We start from the raw sequence: 19,268 nt of genomic DNA on the forward strand, positions 1-19,268 counted from the left end.
CATTCATACATCCCAATTCCTGCATTTTTCTTTATCTACTTATAGGATAATTTGCTTTGTCAGGCTAAAATGAAACTACAATTCTGTCATTTCCATTTTATTCAGAGATTGAGTGTGGTGTTTTGCAATGTACATATCTTTCACAGAATTACATCGATATAAGCTCTTCCTGATGGCTCTTTTTGGGGTAGTGGTGGCTGCCTCCATGTAGTTGTTTGTAGACTTAGTTGGAAATTGGAGCAACAGAAAACAAAGAAATAAGAATAATTCATTGGTGCTGATATTTATATTTCTCGATAGGCAGCTGTAAATGCACTCTGAATATTGCTTGTAGAAATTATATTTGAAGCACTCTGCATAAGGCACAATTACTATTTCCTATGAAGGAGGGACATGCAATATACCAAGTGAATAGGTTAAGAAGAAGTGCAAGACAAGTACTAATGCTACTGAAGACTCACATAGAAGTCACAGTGTTAAGGCTTGTCATAAAAGGAATTTATTTCTTCTCATCACACGACCACAAGCTTTCAGAAAATGCAGTCTTTTCATGGCATTTATGAGATTCATTTCTTTACCTCTGAGTTGGCAGAAACTGTTGCGGTAAGGCAAATGACAACAAACAGCAATTTTTGTCACAATATAAACCTTACTCTTGAGGGATGAATCTGCTCCCACTAATTAAAGGTATTCTATAGTTTTAATGTCAAGACATAGATTCAATAACTGCAGTTTCTTGGCCTAACGAGGAAGCAGTGTCTTGCTGCTGACCAGCGCTGTTTTTTCTCACGTTTTTATTTTGCTTGCCAGAACCGATCATGATCTTGCAGTCTGAGAAATGCTCACCTTCTGTAAAGGGCTGCTGGAGAGCACGAACTTCTCTTCCACAGAAATACCAGCATTTTGAATTGCTCTACTCCTGATCGGGACTTTTACAAGAAAAATTATGTCAGAAGCACTGGTATGTATCTTTTCAATTGTCTCTATGTTCTATATAAAGTGTATGAAAGGAAATACAAATTACTGTAATACCAACACTACAACTACATCCGCTTAATTTGAAACAGAAGTGTGACACGCAGTGCTTTAATAGTAGAACATTTTTCCTTAAAAATGTTTTTGAAATCACAGCTTTCCCTATGGAGTGGGTTGATTTCGACAAATAACATTTTTTGATGGAAAACTGGTTCCTGAAAATTGTTTCGAGTAACTGCAGCAACTCTAAATGCATTCACTAAAACAAACTCTTAGCACCCAGTCATATTTTACCTATTAGATAATTCTCCTTGAGGAACATAATTTTTTTTGTGCTGCTCATTCATAATGTCTCCTGTTCCATCTCCTGGTCAGTCTTTTCAGCTCCCTAAGATATCTGTGAATGCAACTAAATTCTTGCTCCTGTGATCAAAGATCTGCCTGTGATGTTTTTTTTGCATCACTGCTTCACATGAACTTCAAAATAGAAACGTTAAGTGGCAACTGTCTTTCAATTAGCTTCTTTCAGATTCATTTCTTGAAATGAAAATTGGCCAAACTATATTTAACATGTAAGGATTAGCAGGTGATAAAGTGCCATTTCCTCCACTGTTAGAGTAAAACCCCAAACCCCTTCACTCCTCTCCTCAGCATGTGCTTCTATTGGAGTTTTGACAGTTTTGAGCTTTACTTGCAAGCTGGCGCCTGGACCAGCTTCTTTTTTATGTCAGATGGATACTTCGGCTGTTTCATGGTGCTTTCAGGAAGTCGACAGGGTTTGCCTGATGTGTTTGTTTGTTTTTAAACAACCCCCTTTTTGATAACTTCAAAACAGAGCTGTTACCCTGACAGATGTATACATTTTGGTAGTTGCCTATGCAACACCTCTCATTCCAACTCATTATCGCCTTGCTACCTACTGCAGATGTTGCGGAGCTCACACAGAACTGAGAATAAGCACATGTGGCATGGCTGCGAGCATTTGGCTACTTTCACAGCTTCATTAAACTTCAACAATGTAATTCACAGTCTCCGTAAATTAGAAATGGCTGAATTAAGACTCTGCATCCTTGGTGATGATCTAGTATATGGATTCTTCTCTGTGCTAGACTTCTATAATCTGCTTTGTCTGGCAAAGCAGGACAGAAACTCTTGTGATTGGCTGTAAGAGATCAAAAGGAGCATGGTAGGTCCTAWGCTGATACACAGCCAGCAGAGCAACTTCTGTAATCACCCAGGTTAGCTGTACCTCTCATGTTCCCTTGTAGGCAGGTCATGTCCTATTTCTGGCAACTGCTGGTGGCCACCATGAGGCCAAGTATCCCTCAGGTCACCTAACCTGATGACAAAAGGCCCAGCTGTGTGAGGGGGCAAGGGAGGTTTAAAGCTTTTCTGGCACGTTACTCCCTCCCCCCAGTTTTATAATGTACAGTCTCTGGCAGATGTGGTTCTTGGCAAACCAAGCTCTTTTAGCGTTTTTTTTTCCCCCTAGTTCACCTTTTGATTTGAGCTATAATATGTGCCAAACAGATATCAAGGCATAAGCTTGGCAAGCCTTCTAACATTGATTGAAAAGGAATAAATATGGAGTGAAATTCTGCTGTTGTTTTTGATCTCTGTAAATCTAGAGGAACTCCAAAGAAGACAATTTTGAGATTGTTCTGGATTTAAGACATCTTACTTGGGTAGAGAATTCAGATTTTGATGTCAATAGCAAAGCATTTGAGTGTTTAGTCCCAAACTTAATTTGTATTTGAAAGCTTTCACATTTATCAGGCCAAAGTTAATACTGCTTGGCATCAATTTCTAAGTAGCATTGATTCCTTAGCATCTGCCCTCCTTTCCTTCACTTGCTGTAAGGCAGTCTGTTATGTAGTGGTAATCACCTTACCAGTCGTGGCAAGCCTTCCAAGTGCAGTGCAGTCAGTCAACACTTAGAGTGGTTCATTGCAGTCTCTGGGGACAGTGGAGGCCAACTGGCTGGTGAGCTACCAACAGTCTTTCTGCTTTCTGCAAAAGCTCAAGCTAAATTTGAAAGAATATGTAATKGTGCAGGAGCAAACTTCTAAGCTCTTTCTGTGATTAGTATCTAAGATCAGATAAAGCTGGGTCCTAGGTAACATTTAATGTTTCATCCTCTCAGAGGATCGCTTTTGTATTTTTTGACACTACAAGGGTGTGAGCCTTGCTGACCTCCGGGCGACCCGTTCAAGAGAACAAGATACACATGACTGTGATGAGAGCAAAGGACAATGATACTTGCTTCTCTGGCAGATTTTTACTGGGGAGCTCAGAAGGCAGTGTAGTTTGTTGCCTTAGCCATGTCACTTAGAGGACTTGATATGAACCCTGGCAAATATCATGAAGGGAACGACACATGCAGATTTCCACTTCTGCATGTTACAGCATAGCCTAACTATAACTGAATCTTTCTAGCAGTCTCTTTCTCTAGCGCTGTGGATTGGTGTGCATTGCTGGAAGCCAATATTCAACAGTTTTACCAACTTGGAGTTGACTGCAACTCGTGCCAAGTCTATATTATACTCATATCAGGCCAGCATTTTATTTCCTAATTTTCACATACTATTTAAGGATTTAAACCACATTTTTAAATCCTTTATCCTCCCCTTTTCCCCCAATCCTGTGTTTTTCTATGAAATAACTGTTCTTTAGCAATAACTAGCAAATGATGATTTTATGATTATTTTACTATAGTAGTACACACAGGTCCTCAGAGAAGCTTTAACCCCACAGAATGAGTTGTACAAAGCCCTGTTTGTAGAGCAAAACAGGCAATTAGAAAAATTTTGGGAGAAAAGGAAACAATCATCTATATAGTGCAAATAGACTTCCATRCATTTTATTATTATGCCACAACTAGGAATTAATACAACAGTTAGTTAGAAGAATGGATCAAGTCATGAAAATCTCTGCCTCTCTATGGCAGAGTTATGATATGGACCTCAATATGAATAGAATAAGTTATGATACGGACCTCAATAGAATAATGTGGCACATTACTGTAACGTACAGAATTTAGTGTGACAAAGCTCACTATTAGATTTTATGGAAGGGGAAAGTGACACATAACCGCAAAATCTTTATTTAAACAAGGGGATTTTACTCACTCACACTCATTCTCATAGAATTCATTCACTTGCACCCACTGTCTGTTTTCCCTCGTTTTCAACATGTGTTTTTGTGACTGGCTAACAGGAAAGCAAAGATATATCTGACATGCTGCAACTTTTTTGCAGTCCTCTTGGTGTTTGAACGCAGTGTCTTTTGCTGACAGGTCATCTGTGTCATGACCTTTTCACAGCGCACATCTGTTGGTCTTGACATAAACTGAACACTTCCTCCATTTTACTGCTGGGAATGGTCTGCTTCGCTGCCAATACAGGCCATTCTTTTAAACTACTATCCTGCTGTTCCTTCTGGTGCTTACACATATCTCTATTCATACTTTACTCATACCAGCCTTAACATTTCTATTACAAATCTCTACAACTGTAGATTCATTCTTAGATTCTTGATCCCTTTTATTAGGAGTTACAGTCTCTCTAGACTATGTCATTTAATGCCACCCAGCTGCAAAATGTTTGACAGCATGCAGCAACATGCTCTGTTGAAATGTAACTGAAGCTTGTCAGTGTCAAAGTAAGTATGATACCTAGCGGAAGAAAACTAGAATTTTGGGGGCTCCACCTCCCTACATTTGTTGAAGCACAGACTTACTATAATGAAATACATATGAAGTAATGAAGAGCAGCCTAATACATGCATTCATTGACATTTTTATTCCTACAAAAGGGTATGTAAGAGGATACTATATATCCACTCACCACTTTCATGTTTTACAGGTTTTCCTGAGGTCAGTTCTTGTCTTACTGCATATGGTTGTGCCCAACAATGGAACTTACACTGGCAGGAGACAAGATCCTGACTTTACCTTAAATCTTGAAGCTGAGACTTGCCAGTGCTAATTACTGGATATGGAACCCAGAGGGCTGAGTCTGCATGTAGCAGCCAATGTTAGAAAATACTACTACTTGGTAGTATCAGACACTTGGAAATATAGACAGCACAGTAAAGTGACTAATTAGTCTTTATTGGTTAGTTATTATAAAAACTAGTGATAGCTATTTTAGCTATTTGGTATTGGAAGTGGAATCTTGATACTTCTTTCAGTAATCTTGTTCCTCCTCCTGTAACTGGATTCAGTTGTGATATTGAGGCTAAGAAGTTTTTCTTATGTTGCTGACATAAGACAGAGATCATAGAATCACAGAATCAGTAAGGTTGGAAGGGACCTCTGGAGATCATCTAGGCCAACCTCCCTGCTCAAGCAGGGTCACCTACAGCATGTTAGACAGGGTTGCATCCAGGCGGGCCTTGAAGATCTCCAGAGAAGGAGCCTCCACAATCTCTCTGGGCAACCTGTTCCAGGGCTCCATCACTCTCACGGGGAAGAAATTCCCCCTCACGTTCAGGCAGAACTTCCTGTGCTTGTACCTTTGCCTTGAAGCCAACTGGGAGGAAAAAAAACTCCTATATATGGAGGCCCAGAAGGTGTAACAGAAGTTTTAGTGGAYTGTTGAATGCTTAAGTATGTCAAGAATGAGTCAAGTGTTTAGCATTTTAAGATAATTTAAGCAGAGGCTATTCACACTTAGTAGACAAAGTTCTAAATAAGGATGAAATCATTGGTGTTTTCCTGCTAGATGTTACAGTAAATATAAACATGGTTAATTTCCTGAATGGAAGAAGGAAGCTTGAAGACCTATTTAAGGATGCTGGCATCCTAATAGTATCAGATTTTCATTTCAAGAGTTGCAGAAGTATCTTTTCATTGTAATTGAAACTCTCATATTTAAAAATACATCACTAAAGTAATGGATTTTGATCAAGTACGATTGTACAAGCTTTGTCCATGGTATATTTAGATTCTTTTGGTCTCTTTTTTTTTTAATTTAAGTGCTGCTTATCCAAAACTAAGTATACTACTTTGCCAATGAAATACTATTTTAGTTTTTGTCACAGGCATACAGCAATATCTGCCCATCTGCCTGCAGCAGGAGCTACTGATCTAAAACAATTATTTTGCATTAACTGCAAATCCCTATGCAATTGAGTTGGACTTGCTCAGCAGAAAAAAACCGCAAGTGTACATAGCAATGGCATCTTAAGCTTCTGAGGTAGTAATATCACTATACTTAAATCACGATTTTTTTCTGAATATTTCATTTCTATATTGCAAATAAAAGGGAGAGTTGGGTATAAGGGAAAGAAAAGACACACCTGCTAGGATTGGTAGAAGAAAAAATCAGCATGGAGGTAGTGCCACTCAGTAAAACCTGTGAAGCTTACGGCAAGAAAAACTTCATCCTCCATCTCCAGAAAGCACTGACTTATCTGCACAAAATAATGGTTAACCGTTTTAATTGAAAGACATGATCAGACAACAATTATAAAGGAAAATTCCTTTCACTCAGTGTACTGAACAGATGAAAGTGGTGCAGTGGAACTATCCACTCTTTTTTTTCCATATTCAGGACATTTTCTACATTATTTTTCATACACACTTTATTTCGCACAATTGCTTTACCAACACTGTTTAATTTGTACATAATATATAAATACGTTTATAGCTTACAAGTTAAGAAAATTTTAATTCAGAAGTGCAGAATGGATTTTTCTATAGTTTTAACATAAGAATTTTACCAACAAGAGTTTGTCATTTTTTATCATGGAGCAAAAGGTAAAAAAAAGCCACCTGTGAGCTTGGATTTACCTGGTGTAGAGATGGATGCTGTCCTCTTGCTGTTTAATGTATTAGTTCTTCCAATATATTGTACTACTGTAATGAGGAAGAGGAGAATGTTAGTATTGCTGCAAGGGACTGAAGAGATAGAATTAAACAAAAGAGCTAAAGCCTCCTTACACTGAAATATAACAAATCTAGAAAATACAGAATGGAAGACGTGGTGCTATTCTGAAATTAAGTTAAAGTTTTAGACTTAAAATATGGTATATAACATGCATCCTCTCCATAATTATATCATTTGTCCTGAGAATACAAAATAATTTTTTGGAAATTCTCAGGTAGGAAGTAACTAAAGAAGTCTGACACTGGGAGTCACATTTCTTCAAGCAACAGTTTTAGTTAATGAAATGGTTATCTTCTATGCTTCTTCTTGAGCAAAGAAATACAGTGGTTTACTATAATCTTAAATAAATGTCTTCAATTACTGGTCTTTTTGAGAAGAGGAGACCTTATGCAGAAAGTTAAATGACTCTCTCTTCCCTTTTGAGATAATTGCATATTCAGGCCTCTGACAACTATGGAATGTGATGAGTATTTGTAATATGTCAATATTTGTGATGACTGAGATGTAAAATTATAAAGAAGTACAAGGAGAAGTCATCAAAAATTCTAAAGAAACTTGAAATATACTCTTTGAAACTTATATACCTTTCTCACAATACTCAGGAAATTTTAAATATAAAGCTGAAGAGTCAATGATAGGTCATAGAAAAGCTTGTCTGAAGGTCCTCCTTGCAAACCTGTCTCTGTCTCTGGATTTCTTTCTCTGAAGGTTAATCTTAAATGAATTTCTTGAGTTTACAGTAATAAGTTTTGGGGTAACTGTTATATTACTTTAATTTACTTTAAATCACTGACAGATATTTCTGACTCCCATTTTAACATGATTTAGCTGGAAATATATCAAAAATGAATAACACAGTAATAGGTTATGCAGTATTTTTGAGTCCAAATTTTAAGTGCCCACTCATTCATATTTTAACTTATGGTTTTAAATGTAGTCCTTTTCATTGGAGTCATACGCATCAATGACTAATTCACACTGCCAATCAAGATGTCCACTGCAAATTAGCAACATGAAAAAAAGCACAAAATGCGTTGTGCAATGTGCTCACTCATTCTACAAATGGAGGTTTTAATATGTAACACCAATATGCACCACCATTCTCTGGTATACTTTATAGAAGTCTTAGGCATGGAAGGTTTCATAACAATATGCCTCCAGTTTTTCCTAGAAACAGAATGAAAATTTTAGACTAGCGCTTATACATAAAAATTGGTGTATTTTTATAATTTAAAAAGCTGTTTGAATGGATACTGACCTCACAAACAGTATAGAAAGAAAACAGAATAGATATATTTGTAAAATAAAATTACAGTAGCTATCTTTAACTGTTCAACTTAGTGTCAGTGAAGGAGGGTATTTAATGATGAGTCATATGAATCCCATGAGCGCTACTGGCAATAAGTACAGTAAATAGGGTGGCCTTGGTACATTTACATTTACAAGAAGCCTAATATTCCTCTTGTAATTTTAAATTCTAGTAATTAAAGATGAGGGGAATGAAGAACAGTCTATTAGGGTATCTTAATCCTTCGTCTGAATACAAAACGATTTTTTAACCATATGTTTCCTAGTACTGTATTTGGAACGGTTTTAAAGGTCTAAAAAGACAGGCTTTTCATTCCTTGAACAGAGTGTTACTTTACTTAAAGAATGACACATACATGCACAATGTAGATCACTTGTTTTAATAATAAAATACGATTTTATTGAAGATCCTTGGTCATATGATCTGATTGTCACCCGACTTCTTGAGGAGAATATTCTGCTTTCAGAATAGGCTTAGCCAACAGTTTCATGAGCTCTGTGACATACCTGTGAGACCTTCTCTATTTCACTGGTGTAAGCTCCTCAGCCCAGCAATTTGGGCTGCTAGTGGTCATTTTCATAACATTTGCAACAGTCAGGCCTGTCATAGATTATTTATGCAAAGATATACTTGAATATTGGCCTAGATCTTAGAAATCTGGATTTTGTTCTTGCCTCTGCCAGTCACTGAGATAGATAACTTGCAGTCTGCCTCTCTACTCCTCAGTTTCTTCCTCTATAAAATGTGCATAATGTTATTCACTAGCTTTAAAAACTGTTTTAAGACATACATAATAAAATATTAAGCAGTGTGGATTTTCTCCTTTGAATAACACACAGCTGTTAATACACTGACTCATCCACTTCCATATTAGCCTCTTTATTTAAACATTCACTGTTCTTACTGTGACATAGCAAAACACTCATTTTCTCAAAGCAGCAATTGTAAAGAAGCTTTTATACAGCACAAGTGTAATTAGAATAGTAGATGACTGGTGAGATTGCCATCAGCTTTGAGCTTGACAGATTATCTAGTACTTTAAATTCATGTAATTGAGAGTAACCAAAAYAGCTTTCAGTTCAAGTATGCCCTCCACTGGCTTTAACGAAACACTGCTAGTAAGTTTTGGATTGATGCTGTGTTTTTGCAATGGAGAAGAGAAACTAAATTAACAAAAGCTAGCATCTCTTGTTTATTTTTTATAGTAGCAATGTAACTTGTAAACTTTTGCTTAGTCTCATCTAGTTGCTCCAGCAGATTCTTGTTCTTTGGGTTTTCAAAAGCCCATCAGCTTATCATTCATATCACAGTTCTTAGAACTAATATACAGCACATGAAGCAATCATTCTACACAATAGTTTTAAAGCCATTTAATAGAAGGAAGTTACAAGAAAATATTTTGTTATGATACAGTTAACAATTCCAATATATAATGGTACATATACCAGTCAAGTAATAAAATCCTAAAAGCAATCAGTATTAATCTAGTCTAGTATTCTGTCACCAGAAGCAGTCCTTCTACCTAACATATGTAAGGAAAGAAGATAAACTTCTGTTCATTTTAGGGAGAACTTTCCATCTCAAATTCCATATGCAATTAACTCATCTCTTAACTCATGAGGACTCATTTTTTTTCTATATTCTAAGTAGGATGGTAACTGAAAAAAGCTACCTTTGTTATACTTACTCATGTAGATTCGTCTAGTGTAACTTCAACTCCAGGGTAACATTTGTGTCTGGAGTACAAAATCTGTAACATCATGCAGTGGAGGATATGATCAAGCTGAAAAGCCTTTTTATCTATCTTGTCATCTTCACACTTCATTACCCATAACAGCATCTAATCTCTTGCAACTGCTACCTAAACCTATAATGAAGGAGAAAAATGTGATTTCTTCTGAAGTGTACTTAATATACAAGAAAAAAAAAGAAAGGAAAGGAAAGGATAAAAGTGTTAGAGATATGTCATTTTTGGGGGCCTTTCAAATGCCTGAACATCAGGATCAGATTTACAGTTTGTGCCATGTCTGCCAACAGACTTTATAAAGCAGAGGATAAGGAACTTTCAGAAGGTTCCTGAATGTCCTCTGCATTTGCTATCTGCTAAAAATCTTGCTAAAATGGTTATCATCCAAAATAAAATCTTCAAGAATAAATATAACATTTTATAGAAGGCAGTGAAAAGTACACAACTCATTGGTCCTTACTGTTGTTATTTCCTTTAGGTAGGAAGATATGCAAAAATCTATTGAAATCTAATTAACCAAAACAATATCTTTGGTTACAAATCACCCTCTTAAGCTTGTCTCCAAAAAAGTAGCATTTAAAATGACTGTCCTTCAGTTTTTTAATAATCCTAACTGAAAAGCAGTGTGCCCACACTGAAACACAAGGGATAGTCTTCTGAAAAGTCATTGCGTTGTACACATTAGTGGAAACAATCTAAGACAAGCTTACCGATATGTAAAGCAGGTGTTCTATAAAGAGAGAAGCTATACTCTTGTGACTAGCTGGCAATAGTTTAAAACTATTAAAATCTAAACATGTGTCTGGGCTAAAGATGGTATATGATTATGCTAAAATAAACAATGGCTAAAAAATATGTATAGACGACAAAAGGGATAGCATTTTAAGAAACTATTTTAGTACAATAGTAAAAATTTCATTACTCAAGAGTTGTGCTTCATTTAATCCTGACAACACTAAACATGACTTGTAGAGGTAGAAGAAGGACTTCCCTGATCATCATCTCATATCTGTGAGAAACCTTCATTATTCCTTATTGTCATACCAAATTACTGACTCTAATTTTCCCTGTCCTGAAGAATTAAAAGAATTTTCACACTGAAATCTGAACTACTGAAAGGTGAAAAATAAGGACAGTGCCTAAATACTCAATACTTTTGTTCATACTGGTTCAGCTTCAAGTTCTGAAGGACAGTTCTGGAATGCCATCCTTAGTGGGAAGCATAGGGGAAGCATAGTCTCCTCTAAGAGGAGACTTCTCCTCCTTGCAGGTCATTTTTAAGCTATGCTGAATTACGAATATGACAAAAGGTTTGTCCTTAAATTCATGAAGTCAATTCACCCAAACTGAATTTCTTCTAATAATAAAGTATTTTATCATAAATATAAATATTTAAATATAGCTAAATATATTTTAAAGTAAGCCTAAAATAATTAATTAAAATAATTAACTTTGATATACTGTGAGAGATTCAGTTACACATATACCTGGCACATTTACTTTGTTAACTGGGTAATCCTATTCAAGCTCTAAAAATACATAATTTTTACTCTTCTTATGGTGCTCTGGACTCTTCTGCAACTATATCCTGTAATCTAAACAAAATGAGTTGTCAGAAACTATTATGACAGTACTAACAGACTTTCTTTGAAATCAGAATTAAAGCTATGCTCATAAACAATATCTAGTTACATTTTTCTTTTAAAATTCTCATTTTAACTAACACCCTTCCTTGGATGCCAAGGAGCCAAAGGAAATGGATGGATACTTAGGGAAACACACACTAACCCAAAATGTTCAAGTTTTTTTTTTTTTTAACAATGACTCAAGGTAAAAAAAAAAAAAAAAATCACCCAACTGCAGAAAGTCTACGCAGACCTGTTCCAAATCAATTTGGAATATTTCAACTCTGAGTTCCTTCTTTTTGCTTTACTATTTGTTTTTTCTTTGTTTATTACCAGGTGATAATTAGTAGTGTCTTTCATTCATTTGTTATGTGTAGAGACTAAAAGAGTGCATTTAAAAGGATCAYTGCAGATTAGTGAAGTTACTGCTGTGCAGCATTCAGTTACAATTTTCAAATACTTCACTGTCAGAAAAAGTTCTTTTTAGTATCATACTTATTTTTTGCAGATACTACGGAAAGACTGTTAAAACAACAGCTCACTGAAGAAAGGAACCTAAATGTGGATTTTAATTAGAATTCTTGTTTACCAAATGCTCCAATTCCATGTTTCATAATAGAAAAGAGAAATACCTTATTCTCACATGTGATGCTATCAGCTGATTGCAAAGGCTTATATTCTGAGGTGTTTTAAGTTGTATAAACTTAATATAATATACAAAGGTTGAAAGTGGTATAAAAACAAGTATATTGAGAGCAAAGAGCGTTCTGGGAATTAGAATATATTCACTACTTTCCTGATCTTATTTCTATCACAGAAAAAAAATGTCTAAAATATGCCCTTTATGTAAGTCCTGTAAAATCTTTATAGAGGTGTACTGCTACAATAATGTATTCTTCAGTATCAGAAATATAGTTTTCTAGATTTGCTGACAATAGAAAAAAGTTACATTTAAATATCCTTAGTGTTTACAAAGGTATTGAAACATTCACTGCTTGGATGCTAAAAACAAAGCTCAATTAAAAAACAAAGAGTGAGTAAATATGCATATTAGTTCTGGCCTCAGAAAATCCTTTAATCCATCAGACTTGTGCATATCACTGTAAGTATGCAGGCAATCAGATTATTGTTTTCATCCTTGGCCAAATATCCCAATCACAAACACATGCATCTAAAAAATGGAGTAATTACTTATACTATAGCAGTATCTTTAACAGTTAATTTTCATTATTCAGCAAAGATGGGGAGAAAGGGAAAGTCAAGTTTAAAACGAGATTAAAATTGTGCTGCAGATAATACTAAATTTTCAAGTACAACGGTGACTGTTCTCAGAAGTGTCTGAAAACATATGATGAGGTTTTGTTTAATGTTGTCTTACCTCATCAGATGGCTGTTTCTCTTTCATTGGCCTCAGAAGCTGTAATGAAAAATAACGCAATTATACCTTGTCTTTGTACTCAACTCCATATTAAATACTCATTTGCACTGCACTGTTAAATAAATTAATAGTATTCTTATTGTATTAAATTATATAAAGTTATTCAGTTGTTTTTTTGTTTCTACCCCTCACTATGACCATTCATTAATTTTCTAAATAGGCATTTCGGTAATACCATTTTCCCCAGAAATATCCAACACTGGACCATGGCCCATAAATATCACACAGCTATTACACAGAAAAAGATACTAATCTTGACAGAAGGCTTTTATATGCATCACTGTTCTGTAGTCCCTGAATCTTTTGAAATTACAGTATGTGCAACAACTCACATATATTCATCGACAAGTAATGTAGCTCTTATAACAATCGATAGAGAAGGAGACATTGCAGAATTCTGACATTTCCCAAACAGCACCTTAACCTTAGTCTTTTTTATGTTGACTGTAGTGCTTTCCTTTTCTTTTTGTCTCTTTGTGAAATGTGGTCTCTACAAACTGACAGGGAATGTTTTCCAGATCAGTGGTACTGCAGAATAGTTGGAATTTATTTGACTAAATGAATAGGAATACTCAACAGGAATGGAAAAAAGGGCCATCATTTCTAGAGTACAATAAAAATAGGAAATTTTGTCATAATAATTCAGTAAACAAGAAAGTTTAGTAACGATTACTACCATTTTTACTGTCCTTGGAAAGTTTCAGCCTGTAATGTCTGTTAGATACATCTTGCTTCCTTATGTTCTTGTATTGCTTATAGCAATTTACAGTTAATCCTCAAGTATGAATTATCTACTATAGTATCTTTAAAAGGTAATTTTCTGCTATACAGGGTCAAACTCAAAACTTTGTTTCAAAGTAGATGGACTTAATGAAATTTCTTTAGAGTAAATTGAAGGGGAAATCTCAAAAGAGCGGTAAGTAGATAATGAAGTATCGAGTGGTTTCCCATGCAGAGTTTACCGTGCCAGCTACTAGGTAGATAGGGCCAGTGAAGTGAAGAACTCAGTGTCAGCAGCTGGAGCAGGGACCACAGGTCGTAGGACTCATGTGCTTGGGTGCCAGCTACACGGGGGGGAGGGGGGGGGTGCTCCATAATGTTTGCATTTTCACTTGACCTGATGTGCATAGGTGTATGTGTGCATGAAATTGCTAGCAAAGTTCAAGCTGGACTGGCTAATGAGTAGGAGGCCTAGGGTCTGCAGAGGGCTATTAGATGGGCAGAGGATGTGTGCCGATATTCAAGGGATCTGAGTGTGGGGGTGCCTGTGAGACAAGCAGGTGAGTGTGTTCATCTGTTTGCTCACAAGCATCAAGCTGGACTAGCCAGCAAGGAGATCCATATAGCAGGTAAGAGAGCTCAGGATCTGGGCAGGGATATTAGATGGACAGAGGGGCCATACTGATATTCAACATATCTGTTGAATCTAGAGAGTGATGATGTGTGCTTTCACTAGTGAACTTCAATTCTGATCAGCTGGAGAGGAGGAAGGGGACTTGGCTATCTGTATTTATGTTTTATGTGAGATCTGGTGGTCCTATATGTGGGTGTTGCTGAAGACATTGCCTTGTTTTTAGGGGCCTATGTAGCTGGCTCTGTATGTGTGTGTGTGTTACACGCTTGGTCACACTACTGGTTGAACCTAAAAATCAGAAAGCAGTGTGACAGGGAGTCCTCCCTCTCCAGGTCTCTAGGACCATTGGGCTGGGCTTCAGCAGCGAGGCAGGAAGAATCCCTGAGCCTGTCAGAGGCAGTGGCCCTTATAGCAACCCTTATCAGAATGGACTTTGTTTTATTGCCATATAAAATGCCTGATCTCTGCACTTTTAGCTACAGCATTAACATTTCTTTGCCACACTTCTCTTGCAAACAAAATGAATTTTCATGCTATCAGTTTCCTGGTTTTAATGGTTAAATAAGGCAAATACTCTAATACTTTTTTAGCCAAACATTAAAATTAGCAGACATGAGAAAGGGGATCTATCAGGGAAAGTTTCTGTGTTCAGAAAAATATTCCATGTCTTGATGTGAAGGAAAAGAGAGGGGAAGGACGTGGTATACACACGGCATGCTTCTGTGAATACCCTTTCTCAAGAACATACACAATAAGAGTATATTGTATCATGTGTGACACTGTTAAACCAATTTCAACTCAAAGGACACAGAGCTGTTCAACCATTTGGATCAGTTGTTTAGTATATTTGACCTTCTGAATCTTGTGCTATACTTGCATCAAGTCTGAGGAAAATACATTTCAAATCTAATTCCAGTATAGTAAGGTCTCATTTTAAGATGATATTTCACAAGATACTGATTCCAAGCAGTGAACTGTAACGAACAGTTGTTTTTTGCCTGTTTAGAGAGAATAAGCTGTGCACATAACTATACTGTGGGAACAGGTAAGACTTAGTCTCACCTTACCTAGGAAAACCGATTCAACACAAACAGCTCAGACATAGGTTCCTGCAGCAACCACTACTCTTACTTCAAAGGACAGAAAAGAAATCTGCAAGGTATATTGGTTTTATTTCCCCCCACTAAAACCCTAAGTTGCCTGCTTAGTAGCAGAAAAGAACACATTCTTCATGGAAAGCTTCAGGATTTGTTTAGAAGATCATAACTGTCTGAAGCTTCTAGTCAGAATATCCAGCTATTAAGTTATTTCCCAACAAACTAACTGACCCTTCACATCTATATGAGAACTTTTCATCTGTTGATTATTTTGAGTAATTTACAGACAGGACTGCAAGTAAACAATATTTAGAGAAATCTGTTCTGTTCATCTACTTGAAAGCTCAATTCTATTGTTAGATGTTACTAAGTAGGTAGACATGTATGGCAATCATCAGCTTAAGGGGAAATTTATTACTCAGTATAAATAATTTTCTATACAGGGACTGGTAGAGCCATCTATATTAATTCTTAAGGAAACAGCCATGACATAACTGTTGAACAAGCATAGGAAATAAAATATCTGAACCAAAGACTACTGCAAAATTCTGTATTAAATCCAGGACCTACCACAAAATCCCACAAAATGTGAGTCTGCAGTTGTGATGGGCAAAGAGTAGACAGATCTACATTGTTCAAGCTATCCAATGGCAATGGATTTGGAATTTCCAAAAGAAGTGACACATGCCATTATACTATATATTTCATGATCTTTAAAGGATATTTTATAAAAGTTGTTCTCTCTGGGATAGGAGATGCCACTTTTACATTTAAGATAACATGCCACTACTTACAAATGAATGTGTCTCACACACTACGGTAGGTCAGAAGAACAAGAAAATAGCAGTATGAATAAACTACCAAACTCAATTAGATTTACTCTGATTCATAAATTGTCCATGTTACGCTTAAATTTGGTAGGAAAATTCTACAGCATCTATAGCCAATAATATAGTAAAATTCTACTGAGACAAGATTTGCTTTTTGTATTTTTGACATTTTTAATGTTTCCACAGTTCTACTCATGAATATTAGATTGAAATGTTTGATAACAGTGATACACCCAGAAACTGAAAGTTAATGGAAACCTATGGATAGAAATACTCACTATCCCAACTTTAACTTAAAATTCTCAGCTTTAATACAAGACTATCTCTGAAAAAAAAATATGCCTAGTTATATGGTACGTAATATCAGGAGTGCAGACATAGCAATCCATTGACCTACAAGTACTAAGCTAGATATGACAGAGTAGAAATGTGTGACTACATTGGTAAGTACTAGTTCACATTTGATATCAACCAGAAAGAAACAATAAATAACCAATGCTTCAGATACAGCTCTGCCTTTTATGGGTGAATTATTTATATTACTAGTTGCCTAAGACTGTCAGAGAAATTTTTCATTAGTACGTTTCATAAATTCTGGATTTGTTCCTGAAAGTATTCCAGAATACAGGGGCGCTATTTTGAGCTAACTAAATCTTGATTGCTAAGCAATGGACTGGCAAAAGCCCTGACTGCAAGATGATAACGGGAACACTTTGCTTGCTATAGTAAAAGGAAGAAATCTAGCCAGAATTTTTATATCTATTGCAGAGGCTTACCTGCTATGGAAAAAAACAAAATAAACTAAAATTGACCATTGGAAAATTGAATCAAGTACAACTAACTCTTGTTAAGTCAATCAACACAACATATGCTTCCATGAGTGGCACTATYTAGAGTACATTTTGTTGGCCCCTAATAGCTGAGAATGCATGAGAAAACAAGAGATATGATACATATGTCATATGTGATCTGTTATAAAGATGTATTATTTTCAGGGAAGATGTAGCCTCACGGTTCAAGCTTCATATTGATGTTCATCTACTGACAAACTAGAGCACTGGTGTCTAACTTTTGTTCAAGGATAAGCTATTTAGTTTATTATGAAGCCACTGTCAGACACTAAACCTCAGCTCTATCTATCAGATATCATTAGACATGTCAGTCATATGACCAGAATACTGCTATATCCCACCATGAATCTAATGTATATGAAAGCACAGTGCACACACAYTCACTTATAGGAGGAAAGACTACATTCTGTAACATGATAGCATGTTTATGCTACCATGTCACCAGAATACTCTTTTCTCCTCCACATTTGTATTATGCAAGAAAACAGGCATCAAAAGCAAGCTGAGGTCACCCAAGTCATTTACATGGCTTGCAGCTTGCTACCTGTCCGCACCTGAAAAGCGAGCAGCAGGGTGTAAGCCCACAGGTAGATCTTAATCTGAATGGCAGAATGAGCATCCACGCACTAGAAAGAGAAGAAAAATTTATTTATTATGCCCCTGGAATTTTTGTCTCTACAAGCCAAAAAAGCTTTTGTTAATATTACAAAATTACAGTATTACAAAATGGCTACAGAACTGTAAGTTCTTAGTTAAGAACTTAGAAGTTGCCTTAAGCAAAGCAATACATGAGATACAGAAGTTTAACTTTGGTCAGTAAAACATGGTTATGAACAAAACTGAGYGGATTTCTGCACTGTCATCAGCAGTGATTTTCCTGGCAGAAAGAACTTTGTCCAGAGTTCCTATATGCAATTAAATCTCCTCCAAACTATAATGACAGGAGTTTGATATGGAGTTAGCAGACTTGATACAGACTGCCAGTGCAGCCACTTCAGTAATATTAAGAATCTGAAGATCTAKATCTAGGTCTGGCATTATGGCGAAGGGCAACAGACTATGAGATAGAATGGAAACATAGTGCAGACATTAAATAACTGGTTGAATCAGTGGCACAGACACYACCTGGTAAGATGTCCCACAAGTAGTGGTGTCAGACAACAGATTGGCAGCTAAAGAGTGCAAGAAGTTCTTGCAGAGCCCAGACACTCGTTTAGAAGTTAGAAAATAAACTGCTTCAGTACTTAACTGGGCTCTGAGTTTGGAAAGACTACCACCCCTAATTCCTGTATTGGCATTTTTAGATATTCGGTCTAAAACTAAAGCGCCCCCTCCCTCATCTTTCTGGGGGAACTTCCAAGCCCCAGAACCGCAAGTGCGCGCTGAGGACACGGCGCAGTCGGGGAGCAAAAGCGCGGAAGGTTTCCGATTTCACTCTGAAACTTCAAGACTTTTGTCTTAGCACATCATCTCCTGCCGCCAACGAGTTACCTTTCACTTACCAAAGCACATTTCCCAGCTCTCAGAGGCGGTGAGCAATGCTTGAGACCTCCTGAGAAGAATAAATAAAAAGTCCTACAGGGCAGACARGAAGAGCCCCCCATGCTCACCGTGTTCTGTAACCCCATCATCCTTGGCCCAGTGCCACACTCCGGCGCCCGGCCCCAGCCCATCACCTTCGGGGCGGGGGACACCAGCAACGCGCGGGTCAACGGCCGTGCGGCGTATTCCCGGCGGCGGCGGCGGCGGCGGCGGCGGGCCCGTGCGCTCGCTCCCGCTGCCGCCGCACGGGGGAGGGGGCGCGAGCAGCCCCTGCGCCGCCATTTCCTCGCCCGCCGGCCCGAAGGACCGCCCCCTGCCGCCGCCGCCGCGGGATGGGCGCCCGCCCACAGCCCGCTGGCGCAGGCTTACGACACCGCCCCGACCCCTCCCCTCTCTCGCTCGCCCGCCCGCCGCCGCCGCCGGAATGCCGAAGCTCAGCAAGGAGGCCAAGCAGCGCCTGCAGCAGCTCTTCAAGGGCGGCCAGTTCGCCATCCGCTGGGGCTTCATCCCCGTCGTGCTCTACCTAGGTGGGTGGCGGGCGCGGCGGCCTGAGCGCGCGCGGGGTGGGGGTGGAAGGCGCCCGGCGGCCGTGGGGCAGGCTGAGGCCAG

General features: G+C 37.6%; 1 protein-coding gene, 1 long non-coding RNA gene and 1 other non-coding gene across 3 annotated transcripts in view; 1 reads left to right on the forward strand and 2 right to left on the reverse strand.

The window, feature by feature from the left end:
• Window positions 1-223: 223 nt before the first annotated feature.
• Window positions 224-18,714, reverse strand: LOC146594451 (uncharacterized). Its single transcript, XR_014896191.1, has 7 exons — window positions 18,620-18,714; window positions 12,926-12,964; window positions 9,863-10,042; window positions 6,770-6,835; window positions 6,277-6,390; window positions 2,867-3,000; window positions 224-2,137 (listed from the first exon to the last, which is right to left on the reverse strand). It is a non-coding gene; the product is annotated as an uncharacterized LOC146594451 (long non-coding RNA).
• On the reverse strand, window positions 12,605-12,692 carry LOC146594452 (small nucleolar RNA SNORD93). The gene has a single exon (XR_014896200.1). It is a non-coding gene; the product is annotated as a small nucleolar RNA SNORD93 (small nucleolar RNA).
• A 301-nt stretch (window positions 18,715-19,015) lies between the features above and the next one.
• The window catches only part of TOMM7 (translocase of outer mitochondrial membrane 7), a 4,482-nt gene continuing 4,229 nt past the window's right edge, over window positions 19,016-19,268 (forward strand). The window contains exon 1 of the mRNA XM_085307609.1: window positions 19,016-19,186. Within this exon, the coding sequence (XP_085163735.1) occupies window positions 19,084-19,186 (103 nt within the window). The 5' untranslated portion in view covers window positions 19,016-19,083. The remainder of the gene's footprint in view (window positions 19,187-19,268) is intronic.

Source organism: Rhea americana, unplaced genomic scaffold, assembly GCF_003343005.1.
Source record: "Rhea americana isolate MKP2758 unplaced genomic scaffold, rheAme1 scaffold_26, whole genome shotgun sequence".
In the NCBI taxonomy this organism is placed as follows: domain Eukaryota; kingdom Metazoa; phylum Chordata; class Aves; order Rheiformes; family Rheidae; genus Rhea; species Rhea americana.